Source organism: Lygodium microphyllum, chromosome 25, assembly GCF_053477565.2.
Source record: "Lygodium microphyllum isolate KBCC chromosome 25, Lygodium_microphyllum_v1.1.10, whole genome shotgun sequence".
NCBI lineage: Eukaryota > Viridiplantae > Streptophyta > Polypodiopsida > Schizaeales > Lygodiaceae > Lygodium > Lygodium microphyllum.
Window position 1 is genome coordinate 50,729,681 of NC_141159.1, and position 21,388 is coordinate 50,751,068.

At 40.9% G+C, this 21,388-nt stretch overlaps 1 protein-coding gene across 7 annotated transcripts in view; it reads right to left on the bottom strand.

Moving 5' to 3' along the window:
• Nucleotides 1-20,909, bottom strand: part of LOC148014212 (uncharacterized) — a 120,197-nt gene extending 99,288 nt beyond the window's left edge. For all 7 annotated transcript variants that reach the window (XR_015688587.1, XR_015688586.1, XR_015688588.1 and 4 more), the window contains exon 1: nt 20,667-20,909. Coding sequence is in view for 4 of the 7 variants with exons in the window: in XM_087666248.1 (XP_087522374.1) it covers nt 20,667-20,795 (129 nt within the window). In the remaining 3 variants the exon portion in view is untranslated. The remainder of the gene's footprint in view (nt 1-20,666) is intronic.
• Between the last annotated feature and the right edge of the window lie 479 nt (nt 20,910-21,388).

Below are 21,388 nucleotides of genomic sequence, written 5' to 3' on the forward strand. Positions count from 1 at the left end.
TAAAACAACCCCCGAGGGAAGCGTGGTAGATGTGACCAATGGGTCTATCCTACGGAAGGGTGGTCTCGGTTAGCCGAGAGCTTCCCTCAATGGAGCTTATTTGATGCGAACGTTAGTTAGACAAGGACCTTAGAACTTGTTAGTTGAAACCCTGATTCATACCGTTTTAGGGGACCGGAATGGGACTATACCCTCTCGTTTCCCATTCTCTTTGAACCAAGTGCGGTATGAGTCTGCTTGGGTCCAATTGTATCTATCCAAAGTAGAGCGACTGTCGACCAGCGCTAGAAGGCTATTAGAAAGACCTAATTACAAGGAACTCGGACTTCAGGTCAATCCTAGTGGGAACGGCCGGATAAGTTCCATTGCGGGGCAGACTCCAGAGACCCTAGTTGGCAAACCCCGTGTCATTCCTTGGGAGTGCCGGGCGGCTTCTTCTAGATACATCTCTCGATGGACTGCTAAGACGTATCCCGCGATTTGAGGAGCGGGCATATTACACTGTACTGTCCTTATGCAGCTGGGATTTACTCAAAAAAGATGAAAACCAATTGTTCACAGGTTATGTATTTTGAAACATTTCATTTTTGTAACTTTCCATCTTTTAATTGATAAAGAAACACCGAGAGGGATGCTCGTCTTCGGGGCCAATCTGATGTTGAGCGAGCGAGTGAGGTCTCTATTTATGCGTGTGTGAAAAGACCAGGTATTAATTGAAGGAACTGCCACTTTATGTGAGTCATAGACCGGTTTCACTTTCTCTCTTGTTTCTTCTTGTAATACCTGTAATCAGGTTTCTTGTGGCCCTTCCGACCACAGTGATAGCAAGTAATGTCACTCTTTTCCTTTTCTTTGCTCTTGCTCCTATTTCTCTATCCTACATTTGCATTTTTCTTTTCAGCCCTACCTCTTACATTATAAGTTGAGTTGCTGCCTTCTCCACTAGACATACGTCTAATTTCTTCATTCAAGATTGAACCCCTCACCCCATCATATGAGAGGTTGGGGTTATTGCTGAGAGAAACCACCAAGGTCTCCCAAGAGTCAGGTAGTGTCATGATCAAAAAGATCGCTCTAAACTTATCATCAAAATCCAAATTTGCATCCTTGAGTTGATTTAAAACGCCTGTAAATGCACTCAAGTGCTCAGCTGCAGACTTTGACTCATCCAATCGCATATTCACCAACTTACGCATTAAATGCACCCGATTAACACGTGTGATGATCTCCTAAGTAGTTTTCAGCTTCTCCCATATTGCATAACCTGTATCTAAACCCTTAATGCCTCTCAAGATGTCATCAATGACACCCATCTTAATGTAAGCCACAGCCTTTTTATTTACTCTGACCCAATCTGCATCAGACATTAGTGCGGGTTTATCTTCCTGCAAAGCATCCTCACAATCCTTTAGGAACAATATGCCCTACATACGGTTTTTCCAAAGGTCAAAGCCATGACCATCAGACCGTTTGATTTACATCAAACTCTTGATGTTTGAACTGGAAGAAGTTGCAGCCATTTTATCACAAACACGAGTAAATCCCCTTGAACTGCAGAAACACAAGCTGAACCATCAAACACACTGCTGTTCTTCCTCAACTAGAAATAAATCTCTACTGTTAATACATGAACCAGCCACCACACGGACAAAAATGTAGAAATTTACCAAATTTTGCACAAGTCCCCAACATTTCAGGTCCAAAAGTGCATAAATGTCAGCCAATCTGACCCAACTCAGCAAAATTTTACCAATACATGAAAAGCCCCAATTTTCTAGGATCCAATGTCAAGAAATTTTACTCAAAAAGAGTAAAATTCTGACAAATTTGGCAAAATCCCTAATTTGATTGAGGTCACCACACGCAATGTCCGAAATTTCTGACCTGAATATCACTCCCAGGCATGGACGAGATCAAATCCAAGAAAAGCCCCAAATTTTCGGGCTCAAATTTGCACAAATCTGAGGTTTGTGCCTCCAGTGCATGAACCCCGTTTCGAGAAAGAAATTTCAAAAGGGATTTTGAAGAAAATAATGGTTTTTGATAAAAAATAAAAAACGGAATGAGGGGTCCATTGCCCCGTCAGGACTGGTGGTGCCTATTCTGCCGCGTGGCTCCCGTCAGCTGCCGCGCCCATCAACCCCGCGCTACCTCATTGATACAGTCATTTGTGTCAGCACGCAACTGCCCTTCGTCTGATTGTTGCACGTTGTACCGTGTAGTCCCCTGCCGTCCCACTGGACCTGTGGCTTGGTCCCCCATTTGCCGCCTGGATTGTTCGCATGCCGCTGCCCGACACGCTGGTCACCAGGAACTCCAACTGTCTGTTGGTCATCAGCTCCGCGGTTGATCCCGTCATATCTTGGGAAGTGTGCCCTCTATGCTCTGATACCAATTGTTGGAGCTCAGCTGTGTATGTGCAGAAGTTTGAGGAAGAGTGAGCGTGAAGTGTGACGGCTAGTGAGAGAGAGAGGAGTGAAAGTACGATTCGATATGAGTGTACCAACAATGTGTTGGTACACAAAGAATAAAATGTATTTATACTTAGGGCACGTAAGGGTGCATTCACATGAATAGCTCAATAATGTGTGTGTACTATACACAGAGGTTAAACAGACCTTTATCCCAACAAATACCACAATCTGCACAAAAACGAGCAAGCTCATTAGAAACAAATTCTCTGCCCTTATCCGATCGTAAGGTCTTCAATTTTCGGCCCAATCGATTCTCCTCAAAGAGCAACCAATCTATAAAGTGGGAAAAATCATCCACAATTAGCATGAAATATGAGCTCCCTCTAAGGGACTCCGTCCTCATCGGTCCACAAAGATTGATAGAAACAAGCTCCAAGGGTACTAAAAACCACCTTGAAGCCTTGCTGGGAATGGCATCACGAGTTTGCTTCCCACGGATGCAGGATACACAAGCTGTTGGCTCACCACAATATCCAGCAAAACTCAAACAAGCTATCCCATAAATGCCTTCCAAAGGTAATCATAGTTGAGGTGGCCAAACCGAGCATACCAAAGCTCAAACTGAGTTTGAGAGGTAAGAAGAAGAGAAGTCAAGGCAAAAGAATACAGCAACTTATAGACTCCATTCTCCTCATAACCTGAAGAAAGAACTTGTCTCGATCCACGATCAAGAATCCAAAAAGAATACGCATCAAATTCAACCAAGAGACCAAGGCCACAAATCTTGTGCACCAAAAGTAGATGGTGTCCCAAAACTGGCACATAAAGCACCTCACCACCTTGCCTATCTGGAATAAGATGCATGTCACCCCATCCTTGAATAGGGATAGAAGAACTATCACCAATGAGAATCTGGCCATGAGAAGGCCACAAATGAGAAACACCTGCTGAATGAGTTATGTGCCGTGAGGCACCACTGTCAACAATCCACTCCCGAGTGTATGGGACCGCCAACGCAACATCAGAAGCTTGTAGGGTCATGCCTCAACCACCTCCAAGTGGAGGAAAGCAACTGATGAGGGAGTAGCCGCTACTCCAAAATCCTTGGAAGATTTCTCATTCTTCTCCTTTTCCTTCTTCTCCTTATTAGGGCAATCCTTCTTCCAATGACCTGTCTTGCCACAAATGTGACAAGTAGACTCTTTTTCCTTGTCCGTCTTTGATTTGTCCACCTCCTTCTTTTGGTCCTTCCCTTTCTTCTAAGAAGACTGACCAACCAAGGCCTCTAATTTAGAAGCATTGGTCCCTTTCAACTACTCCTCTTGGTCCAAGACCATAGGAACCAACTCCTCCCACCGAAGAGTCTCAAACCACTCTAAAGCAATCAAGGCAAAATAAAAACCATTGAAACAAGGCAGTAACTATGAAAGAAGAGGTATTGCCATACCTTCCCTGCATTTTGAATCTACATCTGAAGCTGCCTCAACTTGTTAATATGCTCTCGCATAGAAGATGACTTGTAAAAACCATTGAAACGAGGCAGTAACTATGAAAGAAGAGTTATTGCCATACCTTCCCTGCATTTTGAATCTACATCTGGAGCTGCCTCAACTTGTTAATATGCTCTCGCATAGAAGATGACTTGTTGACACTCATCGTCCTCATCTACACTTCCAAAGAAACTCGTTTCATGGCAGTCATACAATTATACATCTGATCAAGCTCCAGCCGAATCTCCCAGGCCACCATCAAATGCTCAATATGAGAGATAACAGCTGTAGTACATGAGAGAAATAAAAACGAGCAAATGCAAGCATTGAGTTTGTCCCACTTTGCCAACTCCAACTTATCACTGGAAGAGAGTCTAGACTCGTTTTGCAAAGAAAGACGATAAATAGCCTCCGTAACAAGCTCTGCCAAATCATAGGACTCCAAAATGGCAAGCATCATAACCCACCAAATGCGGTAGTTCTCACCATCATCGAGCTTTTGATCTAATGGAAAAGTCAGTAACACAGGCTGTCCACGATCGCTCAAAACTCTGTCTCCGCCTCAAAAGACATCTTCACCTACAATGCCTGCACAAAACACAAAAGGCAGCCCCCTTTGACAGTGTAAAAGCAACCTGTTAGGGCTCTTCCCTGCTCGTCTCGCTTCTTCTTCACCTGCAGAAGACGATGAAAAGATAAAATCTACACTTGAAGGGCCCAAAACGCAACCTTCTTCCTTCTCTAACAACAAAAGCCAACAGCAGCTTCAGCAAATCTTCTCCTTCTTGCACGCCTACGCTCACATCAGCCTTGTTCTAATGCACAGCCCTCCTACTCGCCCTTGAAAGCTGAAAACGCAGCCTTGTTTCGCACTGAAATCTCCTCTTCAGGAAGGTCCTCTCCTCTTCAGTCCTTCAATGCTCTCATACCATGTCAAAGTGAAGTAGTGCGGAAGGGAATGACCAAGACAAAAAGTGAACAGAGAGGGAAGAGAGAGAAAGAGACAGTGAAACACAGAAAATCTGAAGTGAAGATTGTTGTATAAGGATACATATATATACACAGGTGCAGAGAGAATGTCTGCATATGTCTCCACTTCAAAGATCTCACTCTCCGTGAACCCCGAGGGCAGTCTCCACGGTCTGCAACCTGAAAACTAAGAGCACAACTATGCAAAAGTGTGAAGAGTGGGGCAACAAATAGACCACTAATGATGCACCAAAATAATATAGATCAATTGCATTAAATGCAGCCGCCTAGACAAAAAACTATTCGACTACAACCCCACTGTCCGACCTAACATGTGTCTCTAGCCTATCACCTACTGATGTCAACTGCCACGTGAACTGCCTATTACACCTGCTTGTCCAAGGAATGTCAATCTCTAACAATACCTTCTTAGATTGCTGCCAAACTACCAAAACAAGGTGCTTTGCAGTCCGTTATACCCGCTAAAGAATGTCTACAGCTATCCAAAAAAAAATTATAATACTTTGGTTGTAAGTAGGGGCAACAAATCGATAAGGGGTTTCCATCAAGCTGCCTTCATCTTTAGGTCAAAGAAGTCTTCTACCCCAAGAGCGACTTGCCAATCGTATTTAGTTGCATAAGAAGAAAAATGGTAAGTGCAAGGTCATCGATGATTGCTCAAAGGGTCATTGCTTCGCTTGCCATTAGACAAGTCACTTTCCTGTAATTGAGAGTGCCTCCAAAATAAGAAAGCAAAGTCTATGACTTCAATAAACACTATTGAAGTTCCAAGTATTTCTACTAAATTTTTATTAGAAGACTATTTTATTAATGCGAGTAATAGCAATGGTTGTTCCATCAATAAAATTGTATTTGGCCCTTATGATCTTTTAAAGGTCACTCTGCATATAAATGGCCAAGAAGTTACAGTTTTGTTCAATAATGACTCTACCCATAATTTCCTTTATTCTCAGTTGGTGTAGAAACTACACCTCCAACTGATACCCATTGATCAAGTATATCGTGTTCCTTATGTAGAGAGCCCCACTCTGGATCGTTGGGATCAGATGGTACCAAGTTTGGATCTTTCGATATAGCACTACCATCGACTTATGGACTTCTGACATATGAGCCTTAGCCATGTCAATGTCATTCTTGGCATGAGATTGTTCTTTGATAAATATTCTTCTTTATACATTAACTACAAAACTTGCATACTTTCTTGTAGGCTTAATGGTCATTTCTATGTGATCAAGGATTGCTTACAATTCATGATCAAAGATATGCATATAACTTCTATGAGAGTGTGCAGCAAAAAGAATATATGAACGCAAGGACAAACAAATAGAGAGAGTGAAACCAGTCTTCCTTCTCAGATAGGGTGGTAAAACATGATCAAGAACTTAATTACAGCAATTAATAATTAACCATAAACTAAAATGCACACATTACCTTAACAATCTTGAATAATAGACACCTAGTTGGCCCTAAAATTGGCATCCCTTTCGATATTTTTTTAACTTTGGTTGCTAATGGACAGTGTACAAGTTGAGATTGCACAATTTCCTTTGCTAATCCAAAAGCCCCTTGCTGTACATATAATCAACAAGCAATTTGGGCTCACTTCCCCTTGATTTTCACCCAAGACTTGTACAAAATGGAACCACCAACTGACCAAATGCTGCCCCAATTTACAATGGTTGGCTATGTCTTGGCATCTGAAATCCTTGTCAATTCCATGAATTTCAGCTACTGGTTTCAGTGTATGATGCCTATTCTTGTTGGCACGGGTCCCAAGGTGACTGTCAAACCCTAATTTTTGTAGAAATTTAGGGTTTACAGCAGAAATCCTTCAACTGTCCACCAAGAACGGCTGAGATCTACTATAAATGGCTAAGAGATGCTGAGAATGGTTGAGCACAAGCTCGAGAAGGAAAGAGAGTGCCAGAAGAGAGAGAAATTTCTGATTTTCACACGCGAAAACCTGAAATCTGATTGCTATTTGTACCATATAGCATTTAATGTTGTTGCCAACTACTCAAGAGGCCCCAAATTGCAGTGGCCAACCCCAATCTACTGTCGCTAGCTCCTAGTTGATGTTTTCCTGTTGCCACCTGCACCAGATTGGTCTTCCCTGCTCCTGGCTGCCTAAAATGGTCCTCCAATGGCTACAGATCAGACCAGCAACATCTCCTTCCTCTCTCTTACAAGCTAAATGAACTGAGTCCATCTCTTCAGCCCCCAAAAACGCTTTTTTAGTTTACATCGGCATTTTTGCCAAGTGGCAACCTTCTAAACCCATTCAACATTATTCAACCCCTAAATTAATTTTCAAATTTAAATAAGTCTGAAATTTAATTTTAGTCCTTCTGGCCTTGCCCAAAATTAAATGTGCCCATCCATAATTAAATTGACTAAGCCATTTGCAACCTGGAGTAGTCCCCAACCTCTGTTAATCCTTAGACTGGTATTAATTAATTAATTAATTAATGCTAGTCCCTAGTGTCACCACTGACACTTATTGGACAAACAACTATCCTAGGGTCAAAACTGACACCAACTAACTACCAAAACCCAGCTCACGTAACTTATCACAACTTTTGCCTTTGACACCCATTGCATCCTCAAGGTCCTTGGCCTATTACCATGAAATAACTGCCATGTGCATCACATGTGCTAAACAACCTTGCACATTTGATTAATAATAACTTAATCAAATGTTATCAACAAGATTAAAGCATCTCAAAATTTCACATCCTCATGACAGAGAGACTGCAAGAAAAGAAGAAAGAAATCTCAAGGAACAAATGTTGAATACAAAAGGAGGATTAATGAGTCCCTGCATACAGCCCATAGCATTAATGATGGTACCAAATCAAGCTAATGATGACAACAATGCTCACAAGCAGGAGATGACAAGGCATGACAAATATGACTACTAATACCCCCCCTCAAATCCTGGATGTAACGGAAGGCCAAGGGAGAAACAAATCTTCGAGTGGCAAGAGAAATGCCAATGTCGATGAAGTCTGTTGATGAAGACTATCGATGAAGAAGCTCTACCAACAAAGAACTTATACATGAACAAAGATATATACAAGAAGTCCAATAGGCAAGAGCAATCAAACTTCAGAAATGGAAGAATACCGATAGACAACCACAATATGAATTTTTGAGTGAATACATAAGAAAATGCATCCAAGTCAAAGTAATATGTTAAGGAAAGTTGGCCACTACACCGTAGACAATATCCACACTTGAAAATACCAACCATGCTATGATCTTGGGAAACCCCCTTTGAAACACTAGGGAACAAGAAATCCACAACCACATCACTGAGATCGTCCCCCTTTGAAAGGGATGGAGAATACGAGGGAACCATTGGAGGAGAGGATGAGGGATGGGAAGATACATGTGGAATAAATGGTGTACAAGTGGAGATGGTTGTAGCAATAGACAACTACCTCAGAGGACCCTGCAGAGAAAAGAGGAATGGAGCTTGTAAAGCCCGCTCTCCTACCAACTTGTCGTAATAACAGCTCCTGTAGAAAAATCCTCAATACAAACGGGCTACTTGGTGAAGACAACCTGGGTACCAAGTGTAGTAAGGCCATAAATTAAGAGGAGTGGAAAGCCCTAGTCCGAAACATAAAGGAAATATAAAAGAAAGCTCGATGCACATACAGCAAATCACCTTGTGGAGTCGTATGACTAGAAGCTCCACTATCAACCAGCCAAGGCCTCTCAAAAGACTAGGCAACCACTAAAGAAGGCTCCTCCAACTCAACAATGTAAAGGAATATTAACTCATGGGTAACCATTGGAGTAGAGGTAGAAGGCTTGAATGTTTAAGCTCCATCCTTCGCTCCCGAACGAAGATGAGGATACTTCTTCCAACATTTCTCCTCTGGATGAGTATAGGCATTTAGGCTTCTCTGAGTCAGAGTCAAAGCTTGAAGAGCTCTCTTGTTATTTAGCCTTTGAATTCCCTTTCCTCTTCTTCCCCTTCCCGAACCTGCAACAAAAGCTTTAGTAGAGGTGGATCCACTAGCAACCTCTTTGGCACGCTCATCATGCTCCAAAACAAGCAAACAAGCTCCTACCATAGAAGCTTCTCACGGGTCCTCCATGTAAGAAGGAGAGTGTAGAAAATAGCAAGCTAGGGAAATGGCAGCTGAGTCAAAAGAATCATGGCCATATCCTCTGAAGAAATCATCCTACCAAGGGATACAAGCTCATCCCTCATATCCTCTAACCTATTGATATGATCCTTCATGGAAGGAGAATCATCACAACAACAATCATCCATAATTTCTTGCCAAGAGTAATCCGGTGGGCAAATGTCTTCTGATGATACAAAGAAGCAAGCTTTGTCCACACTTCCGCTACTTTCCGCAACCTACATACATGCACTAGAACAAAATCTTGTAAGCTCATACAAAGGAAAGATTTAGCTCTAGAGTTGAGTTGATCCCATAAACTTGCATGATCCAACGATAGGATCCTCCATTGGACAAGGAATAGGGTGGGTAACAAACTCCCAAAGATTGAAGGTATCAAGGATACAGTCCACTTTACACAACCAAATCGAGTAGTTTGAACCATCAAGGTGGTCTTCTTTGGGCAAAGAAGAGAGTACGGGCACCAATATAGAGAGTGCCATAGATGGCATTTTGAGGCCAGCAAAACGGGCCCTCTGAGAAACATGGAGAAAAGGGGGAGGAGAGGGACCCTGTACAAACGAGCTAGGTGACCTCCATTCTTCAGGATGCACGCAACAGTCCTTGTGATAATCTCGCCGCTATTTGAGGTAATGAGAATCCTCCTCATCTGTATCATCAAAGCCATGAAACTAGTTGTAAGACATCTTTGATATCCTGCAAAACACCCACAAGAAACCTGTGTTTTGGCTGTAGACAGCCCCAAAATAGGAGGAAGCAACTACATGATCACAAGGAAGCTGATGTACAGGGTCTGCCTAGGGGAGAAATACTATTGCTTGCACAAAGAATGGTATGTTGGTTGAGAAGAGATGTCGCCTAGCCAAGAAACACGTGCATTTGCGGGGCAAAGGACTATCACTTGATTGAGGAAGCCCGTCGCCTCCAATAGGAGAGGGAGTTGGCAACAAATCTGGTACCTAGCATAAGAAAAAATGATGCCTACAAGCAGATTGGTGCATTTTCAGCAAAATGCTGACATGGAAGGCCGCCTGGCAGCTTGGGGTGGTCTTCTCTCCAATAGATCAGCTCTATGTCTCACTTAGGCTCTAATACCATGTGAGTACAGAGCAGAAAGGAAACACAAACACAAAGACAAAGGAACTGAGAGAGACTACAAGAAAAGAAAAAAGAAATCTCAAGGAACAAATGTTGAATACAAAAGGAGAACTAATCAATCCTGCACACAACCCATAGCATTAGTGAGGACACTAAGTCAGGCTAATGATAACAATAGCACTGGAGGCAGAGTAAGATGACAGAATCGGAGTATGCACATACGAAGGAAGAAGAAAGAAGATGGACCAAGTGAGTGGGGGAGACTATAAATAACCAAATATCCCCAAATCTCGTGCACTTGCAATCTCGGCCCTAAAAATGGGCCAAATAGCATTTAATGCTAGTCCCACCATCATTTAATGCTAGAAAAATATTAGATGTGCATGGAAAAATCCTAGTTTTCCTCAAAAACATTCTTATTTATAGTAAGCCGTTGGTGGAGCATGAGAAACATTTACATATCACCTTATGTCTCTCAAGACAAGAACAATTGTCTATGAAACTATCCAAGTGCGAATTTATTTACACACAAGTTATGTATCTTGGTCATGTAATCTCGAACAATGGCATTCAAACTAATCCCAAAAAGATTCAAGTAGTGCTTGATTGGCCTATTCCATGGACCATAAGGCAAGTAAAATCTCTCTTAGGTTTTACTGGATTCTTTCAAAAGCTCATAAAGAACTATACTCATGCTGCTAAACCCTTAACACATTTGCTTAGGGTTATCCGAAGCAAGAAAAGGCACGTTAGTCCGTTAATTGTTTGGACTAGTTAGCTCGATCAATGTTTTCAAACATTGAAACCATTGATAACCACTGCACCAATGTTGCAAATGCCCAATGATCAGGATATCCGCAAGAAAAATTTATATATGTGTCACAATGCACCGAGCACTAGACACCCTAGCATCCACCAAACTTTGGCATTGGTTACTTGGTACTTTTATTAGTTGCGTATTAAGACCATGGTTGAGTCTTATGTGTGAGTACCCACAATGTCAACTTAATAAAGTTGAATAGCACCGACAACCAGGGACATTACATCCTTAACAAATTCCCGATAGAAAGTGGAGTAGCACTTCTATCGATTTTGTAGTAAGATTGCTCTGTACAAATTGAGGTCATGACACAATTTGGGTTGTAGTCAACTGATTGATAAAAATGGCTCGATCCATTCCTATAAAGACGACTGTGAAAAGCCATGAGTTGGTTGGTCTCTTTATTAAATATCTTTATAGACTTTATGGTTTGCCCAATGAACTAGTCCATGATCGGCGGGATCATAAGTATAGTCATTTCTGGCAAAGGATTTTCCAAAAAACTCAAAACTCAATTGTCCATGTTGTTTTCCTCAAAGCATCTTGAAACCGATGGACAAACCAAAAGGACAAGTCAAACTATGGAGGATATGCTACATGCATATGTCTCCTATAGGCATTCTGATTGCGAGCATTATCTTCCTTAGATTGTGTTTGCTTATAATAGTATTAAGCATTTGGCTACTAGCTATTGCTCGTTTATGCTTACGTACGGTTATAAGCCGAAACCATCAATTACCATAGAGCTCAAGGGGATGAAATACAGTCCGTAGTCGACTTTCTACATGATATGCAAGAGATATTGATGATTGCTAGGGAAATAATTAAAACGGCCCAAGATCATGCCACGTTTATGGTAACCAACATCATGCTCCTCGAGAGCTCCAAGAGGGCATGTGGGTTTACCTTAAAGTCCCAAATATCTCTGATTCGATGACTACCAGTAAGTGCTATAAATTAGCTTCAAGATAGTGAGATCCTTTCAAGACTACCGAGATAATAGGTAGCATATCCTATGAGCTGGATTTACCTTTAAAAATCCGAGTTTACCCAAAGTTCCACATTGGTTGTTTCAATTGAGAAAGTCCCGAATTTGTTTTTAACCTTAGAACTTAACAATTTCTTTGAACTATTTGTCCTGAGTATTTGGTCAACGGAAAGACTGCTTGGAAACGAAGGCTACTTGGGAGTCGATATGTTCGTTGAAGGGTCGTTTTCCTCACTTCATCCCTAAGGACATTATTGCTAAGAACAACAATCATTCATAAGGGGAAAAGTGTTACATCCCTAGACATCCAGATGGGTGCTAGTAGCATTCGTCATAGTGGTCATGAAGTGACTTAGTGTGAATGCACTAAGGACACTTTGCAATTGGGGTAGCCAAGTCCTATTTATAGGACTCAAGGCCCTATTGTGCACAGCATTGTGTAATGGCCAACAAATCCGTACACCGAGATAGTGTGGTCGGTGGTATGGGATGCCAATCCTTTGAATATGGTCATGACCCAGAGTGTTGCTAACTCTCAAGCTCACGAGTGACCATGTTTGGCTCTAAAGATGGGAGATGAGTGTAATGTCCTGTCCCTTTTAACTATGGATATGGATTGTGTCATGTCTCATATGCAAGTTAGGTCCAAGGGGGACATCTTGCAAGCTGATCAACTTATTTATATTATTTATTGGTAGAAGATATGCTTTAAAACATATACTTAGACATACATAATTAAGCTTTCTCAACTACACTTGGAGCAAGTGCTCTATGATACCATGAACATGAAATACACAATATATGAGCTAGTGTACTATCTCATACATAAAGGATCGGTATAGAAGACACAAAGTAGCATGTGAATAAAGACAGTCTTACCATTTCGCAAACTGCAAGGACTGCTTGAAACTAATGTAACAAGCAAGTAGAAGAATTCGTATACACAACCACAAACATGAAAGCAAAAGACAATCTGAGGTTTGTAGCAATATAAAAAAGTTGGTTTTCAATCCAAAATTTATGCATGCAATGGAAATTTTAGTATGACATTAGGATTTCTAATGTTGTAAAGAGCACACACTTTTCAGCAGATACAATCTCCCCTTTCAACAAATAAACATACACGCACATAATTTGGCTTGGTAACAACATTTTTATGATTCAAGCTAGCCCAATGTATATTTCAAAATAGTTTTAAGAAGTAGCTCTTTGTCAAGAGGAACCACAATTTATTGCCAACAAGTGAACTTTTACTGAAAAGGTAAGACATGGAGCTTATATACACACATGCAATGCTAAAAAAGATTTTATTTTTTTTCATGAAGATAATTGAATTAGATAGTGAATATTTACATCAGACCATTAGGTCAACATTCTCTCTGTATCTCTTACTTTCTATTACATCAGACCATCAGGTCATCATACTCTGTCTCTCTCACTCTCTGTGTAACTAATATTTACATGAGGCCTGTAGGCTCTCACAACAACCAGAACAATCTATTACATGAACAGTACTAATAGATCACACAAAAGGAACATATGGAGTAGAGTGCACAATCGCCAACTTAAAAGATTTTTATCTTTTAGGTTGGCTAAATCTACATTTCAAAAGAGTTTCAGCAAAAAATTCTTTATTGAGTAAGGCATGCAACTTATCCACAAGGTTAGATAAGATTTCTTGTTACGAGGTCATGAAATTTTAATACTTTGCTTACCATTTGATTAAAAGTTAATCAAATGTGCTAATGTGACTTGCACATGTAAGGTGCAAGTTAATTATTTCATAGTGTGGGACCTAAGACCGTGACATCTCAATTAGTGCCAAAGACAAAAGCTGTAATAAGCTATGGCTGACAAGTACTAGGTGGTACCCGGTGTCAAAGATTCTGGCTTAGAACAATTTATTAGCCACTATTGTTCGTTGGTGACATTAGAGACTAAGCATTAATTCATTCTTTAATACTAGTCTAAGGGCTAATAACTACTTAGGGATACTTGGAAGGAAAATTGGCCTAGCCAATTTCATTATTGGCTGATGGAAGTAGACACTAGAATAATTATTAGATTAATTTTTAGAATTTGTATTCTAAAAATTAATCTAATAAGCTGGATAATGCTAGAAAATGGGATTAGTAGGCTACCACTTGGCAAAATTTGCCCATGTAAGTGAGAAAAACGTTTAGGGACTGGTGGAAGTCTATTACAGCCATTGTGAGAGAGAAGGCTGTTAGAGAGCAAGGAGATGCTACTGATGTGATTTGCAGCCGCCATGGACTAGTCCTACTGCAAGTGAAAAAATTGGAGGCCTCTAGGTGCAAGTGATAGCAGCCCACAGTCTCTCAACTACAAGTGACAACATACAAGAAGGGGCAACAACCTTTCTAGTGGTCCTCAGCTGTAGGTGACAGCTTCCATGGCTATTTGAGCAAGGCAATAGTAGTTTTTCAGCCTTTCTCCCAATGAAACTCTAAAATTTTTCTCTCTGCAACATTCTCTCTCATCCTACATGCATCTCTCAAGTTATCTCAGCAAAATCGAGCCATTTAAGTCATCAAAGGTGGACATTTTGATTAATCTATGCTTGATAAGCCCTAACTTACTAGCAAAATTTAGGATTTGACAACCACCTCAATATGTGTGCTTAGAATTAAGAGCCTAAGACTTAAATTCTAGCAGCAGAAATTAAAGAATTTCAAGGAGATTCAAGAGGCCAGCAGTCAGCCCATATCAAGTTTGGGGCTTAATTTGTCTTTCAAAGAGCAAGATGAAGGCCAATCCCCAAGCAAAACAAGAGGCAAATTGATTTGAAGGATTGTTGGTCATTTATGACAGCAAAGAGGCAATTGGAGAGCAAAGGAGATTCAAGGAATCTCATTGTATTCCATCCATATTGCAATTTAAGATAAAGAAACACCGCAATGGATGCTAGTTTTGGGGCCAACAGGCTATACAAGTTTAGGTGGTAACATTTGCATTTTCAATTTATCTGAATGTTATGCCTGCTGGAATTGTTGATCAATCAAGGAGGAGAAGGCTAGTTTCATTTCTTATTTTTCAAGTTGGCTCAATGTACACTACAAATAAGGTTCAACTGATGATGCTTTGCTACAAGCAAGCAAACTTCAAGGTAAAGGCATGACAAGTAGCTTATCTACCCACCCATCCTAAGTTATTTCATTTTTCTTACATACTTTAAGTTCTACAATTCCCCTCGTTTCTCCCAGCCTTCACTTAGGCTATCCAATGTGATTTTGTCAATCTTAGAGTGCAACAAATACGGAAGCGTAAACCCGGACTAAAAGAAAATGAAAACGAAGAGAAGAGGGAGACAGAAAAGAGACAATAAAACACAGAAATTTGCGGTGAATGAATGAGTAAATGAAGCAGGCATATATGTGTATGGGTTGTTGAATGTATCTTTGCGAGACAATCTCTCCCCCTAAAAAGACAAGTGAAAGTGAGCGGAGGCTGGCCAGCCTATAAATAGGCATAAAATAATCATCAAATGATCAGGTCGGCCGGTTTATCCTAGCAAATAATGACTAAAAAATGTTGCGCCCATAATGCCTATGCCACATGGCTTCTACACAGCCTATGTGGCTTATCTGACTACCCAAAACTGCTAGAAGATACCAAGACAATTGCATAAAATGTTTGACTTGTGCCCAAGAAATGTGAGACTATGCCCAAGAGTACTACCTATACAATAATACACTGCCAATGACTATCCAAGGGATCAATAAATCTCTAGCATCCCCTCTCAAATCTTGGACGGAGCATAAGGCTCAAGGATCTAGAATGCTCTCAAAGAATAGTATGAGGAAGAGCCTTAATAAACAAATCTACCAAGTTGTCCTCCATCTTGCAGCACACTACATCAATGGTCTCATCCAAGATCTTCTCCCGAATGAAATGGTACTATGTCTCAATGTGCTTTGATCTAGCATGGAATACAAGATTCCATATCAAAGCAATGCAACTCTTATTGTCGCAATGTAGTGTAGTAGAAACTTTTTGAGGGCAGCCAAGCTCTCTTAACATCCACTGAAGCCACGCTATCACACGTGGTAGAAGACGTTGCTCGATACTCCACCTCTATAGATAATAGGGCAACTATGAACTACTTCTTACTACTCCAAGAGATAGCATCTACACCTAATGTAAAGCAATATCCTGTTGTTGACCTCGTGAGGTCAACATCTCCAACCCATAATCAAAATCCGTCCAACCTTATAGAATCAAGACTGAATCTCCTATACCAATTGAATAATGAATACCTAGGCCGAGGCTCCCCCTTAAGAACCACAAAAATTTCATAGCAGCCTACCAATGAACCAACTTGGATTCACTCATGAACCTTGTGGAAAAATGCTAATCAATCCGAATGTTTAAAAGCCATATCAATGACCCAATCAATTGCTTGTAGCATGTAGCATCCGCCACCACTGGCAGTAAATTTGGATGGGTCGTAGCCTTCTAGTTTAGATCCATGGGAGTAGAAATAGCCTTACACCCCTCCATCTCAAAAGTACTTAAAAGCTCCTGCACATACTACTATTGGGAGATGAAAATCCCCCTCAGAGTCTACCAAATCTCATGATCTAGAAAGAAGGGGAGAAGACACATATCCATCATCTCAAACATCTCATATAGTGCCTCCTTTGTTTGCATGACCTTTTGGGCATGGTCACTAAAACCGGTCTATGACTCACATAAAGCGGTAGTTCCTTCAATTAACACTTCGTCTTTTCTCACACACACACAAACACACAAACAGAGACCTCACTCCCTCGCTCAACACAAGACTGGCCCCTAAGTCCGGCGCCTCAGTATTTCTTTATCAATTAAAAGATGGAAAGTTACAAAAATGAAATGTTCCAAAATACATAACCTATGAACACTTGGTTTTCATCTTTTCTGAGTAAATCCCAACTGCATAAGGATAGTTCAACATGACCAAATCAACATCCCTTTTAGGAAAGTATTTTCTGTAACCATAACTCAATGATTCATGTGCAGAATTGCAGTCTGCAGAACTCTGAATTCACTGTTCTTACTATCTAGATCTCTGAATTCACTGTTCTTACTGTCCAGCATGTCCAAAACAACATCCCTTTTAGGGAAGCATTTTCTGTGACCAAAACTCAATGATTCGTGTGCAGAAATGCAGTCTGCAAATCTCTGAATTCACTGTTCTTACTTTCCAGATCTCTGAATTCACTATTCTTACTGTCCAGCATGTCTAGAACAACATCCCTTTTAGAAAAGCATCATTCCAGTATTAAAACAGTCCCACAAACAACACTAAATCAGAGCTGAAAAACCCTTTGATGGATGCAACCCATCATGCAGAGCATTTCCTCTTGAGAATAGAGAGAGAGTTGACCAAAGAGAACAAGCTCTACCTCTATACATGAGTCAGAGACGAAGAAGTACTCTCCATAGCTGATGAAACTGCAACAATCTGCCCTCAGCTCCACCATTGGAGGGTCCTATACCCATTCTTTTTGATAGTCAGAGTGCTATTGCAGTCACACGAAATCCTATGTTTCATGCTTGCACGAAGGTGCATTACCATTATGTCAAAGAGAAATGCTATATAGGAGAGATCAGCTTGATGTATGTACCCACACAGAAAAATGTTGCAGACATTTTCACCAAGGCACTACCACGCGAGAAGTTTGAGGCTTTTCTAAAGTTCTTAAACTTGTTACCCTTTGGTGATTGATTATCCTTGTACTTCATCACATTGGCATTGTAGGGGGGTGTTAGAATTTGCCAATTCTATGGGCAGCGCTCAATGTAATTTTTGTGGTATGGACACTTATTAAAGTGTCAATGTAAGGTGTGTACACCTAGTGTCTTAGAAACTTAAAGTAGTGACACTAGGCTCTAGAGTAAAATAAACCTAACTCTAGTTAGTTGGTGGAGGCCGGTTAGGTCAACCCTTGACCTAAACATAAGTTGTACTTTCATTGTATCTTTCATTCTAGCAAGTACACTCTTTTCTTTTTGCTTCAGCTCACTCTCTTGCTGTCATTGTCTGTCCTCTCTCTCAATAGCTGGCTGCCATTTTCCAACAAGCATGCAATAGCTTGGTCTAAGGAAGAGAAAAAAAGAAGTAAAGGCTGATAAAGTCCATATCTTGTAAACTCCATTTTTCTCATGACCTACACAAAAAACCTATCAAGAATCTCTATCCAAAACTCAAAAAGAGTCCTTATCAAACTCAACCATGAGACCAAGAGCACAAATCTTGCTCACTAAAAGAAGATGATATCCCCAAACCCGACACATAGAGAACTTTTGATCTGTAAGTACAACCTTACCCATCTAGAATCAATTGCATATCACCTTTGCCTTTGATAGGGACCGAAGAGCTATCGCCCTATAAGAATTTCCCATGCATCGAATGTATACAAGCAAATACCATCCGTAGACATCATGCAGTGGGATGCGCCACAATCCACTCACAAGGTTAGGGGGCCAACATTGTTGCATCAAAGCAATCAAAGAAACATCCTCAACATATCCAAATGGAGAAAGGAGGCCAATGAAGGAGCAACCACCGCTCTTGAGTCCTTCGCAGTTTTCTTCTTCTTAGCATCCTTCTTATCCTTGTTGAGGCAATCCTTCTTCAATGACCTATCTTGCCACAAATGTGACAAGTAGACTCCTTGGCTTTATAAAATTGACCTTCTCATCCTTCTTCTTATTGTTATTATTTCCCTTTTGTTGGAAAGATCGTCACGTCAATGCCTCCGACGTTCAAACGTTGAGTTGTTTGTCTCGATCCATGACCATCAAAACCTTTGAGTTGTTCCTCTTCATCCATGGCCATTAGAACCAACTCCTCCCACTTAAGGGTATCCTTCCACCCTAAAGCAATCAAGCAAAATAGAATGCACTAAATCAGGGCGATAACTATGAAAGAAGAGTTATCGCCACTACAATTACCGAATCTTATTGACATGGTCCCGTATGAAAGTGGACTTAAACAATCCAACATCCGCAAATGTACCTTCATAAACACTTGCTTCATCAATGTGAGCTATCACAACCGAAGTGCAAAAGAATGGGAAGGAGCGGATACGAGCATTCAATTTGTCCCAATGTGCTTGTACATTGACCAACTCAACTTTCTCATCAACAAGAAGTTTGAAAGCATCACGGATTGTAGGATGGTCTAGAGCCTCAAGCACGAGCTTCGCCAAATCATAGGACTCCAATATAGTAAACATCATTACCTACCCTGCTAGATGCAGTTATTCTCTCCATCACACCTTTGATCAATAGAAAGAGCAGTAACACAAGGACCTTACGATCCATAATAGCCTAAAATTCCACATCAATCTCGAAAGAGACTTGAATAACCCATAATAGCCTGAAACTCCACATCAATCTTGAAAGACATTGTCACTCGAATAACCTAACCAAAAACAAGGACAACCCTCTTTGACTCCGAAAATGCAGCTTGCTAGGGCATCCTCTGCTCATCCCGAACTTGTTTCAACTGTCGGAGGCAATGAAAACTCAAAAACTACACCAAAGCCTGAAAATGTAACATTTTCTCCTTCATAAACAGCAAAAACCTACAAAAAACAGTAACTTTGCTCCTTTCCTACACTTCCCCTAATCACCTTAACCTTGTGTCAATGCGCAGCCCTCCCACTCACCCTTGAACACTAAAAACACAAACTTTCGTCACATTGAAATCTCCCATTCAGGTCTACCCGCGATCAATCAACCCTTCGACACTACTCTAATACCATGTCAAAGTGTAGAGAATGTAGAAGTGTATGACCGGATTGAAAGAAAATAAGCACAAAGAGAAGAGGGCGAGAGAAAAGAGACGGTGGAACGCAAAAATCTGCAGTGAATGAATGCTGAAATGAAGAAGGCAGATACGTACACAGGCTGTTGAATGTATCCCCACAAGACGATGTCTCTCTTCACCTGAAAAGACAAGTGAAAGTGTCCAAAGGCTGCTGGCCAGCCGATCAATAGGCATAAAATAATCATTAAATGATCAGGTCCACCAGTTTAGACTGGCAGACTGCTGCAAATAATAAATTGCAGCAATAAATAACAATAAGAAAATGTTGCGCCCATAATGCCTATGCCACATGGCATCTACACAGCCTGCATGGCCAGCAGACTGACTCCGGAACTGCTTGAAAACTCAAGATGACTGCATAAAACTGTCCAACCTATGTCCAGGAAATGCGTAATTGTGCTCAAGAGTGCTAACTGTACAACAATACACTGCCAATGCCCGCCCAGGGGGTGAATAATTCTCTAACAGTCAGTTGCTGAAATAAGCACACATTCTTTATCAAATAACTTCAACTGATAGCACATATAGACAACTTGATTACAGCTTCTCTTGGTTCTCTTGAACAGGTTTATATGTTTCAAAGCTGGCTCAATGTACGTTTCACAAGAACGTCAACATACAACTCTTTCTTGAGAGAGGGACCGTGCTTTGACACTAGCAGGCGAATTTTGACCGCGAGCCGTATTTGCACATAACGTGCAAAGTTTCTTAAACAGGTTTTTTTGTTTCAAGATGGCATCAATGTACACTTCACAAGAGCGTCCACAGACAGCTCCTTACTAAGAGAGACAATGCTTTGGCACTAGCAGGTGAGCTGTGACCACAAAGCTTATCTGCACAAGACATGCAAGGTTAGACGGGCAACAGACCTGCACCAAATGGTTGATGGCGTGAAGAACATCCGCCTCCGCGAACCCTAAGTCGAGCGCCATGGCTTGCTGGAGCAGGTCTTCAATGCGTCGCTGCTGGTACAGCTCAGAGTCATCTCCGGCTCCCATGGCTTCTCTCTTCTATCCAAAGACTGGCGATTTATTTTATGGCACTCTCGACTGTAACGTTTATTGTTACTGCACTCTCTTTCAGGAAGGTTGTGCATATGCGCATTGCGTACGCTACCAATCACAACATCGACGCAGTTTTCACACAACATGCTTGCCTTTCTTTTAACAACTTGTCACTATACACTAGCACTTGCCACTTGTCACCTTCTCATGTTTGGCCCCACTTGGAAGAGTGACTTTAAGTGAGAAATTACAACCTTTAAGAGGTGTTTTGCACACAAATAATAGTTCCAAAGAATGCCAAATAGAGCTTTTGTATATGTGAATTTCTCAAATTCATTTGCACGTAAGAAACACTGTTTAACCAAGAATAATGAAACTTTTATATTCGAGAAGTATATAGATAGCATTGAATAGTGGTTAACCAAGAATAATGAAACTTTTATATTCGAGAACACTGACAACATGCCATCATATAAGGCCATCAAGTGTAACCTATGCCCCTTTTGGGGAAAGTTAAGTAGAGGAGCCTTTTCTTCTACAAAACATGGAAACTATAACCAAAAGGTGAGTATGAACATGCCAACTAC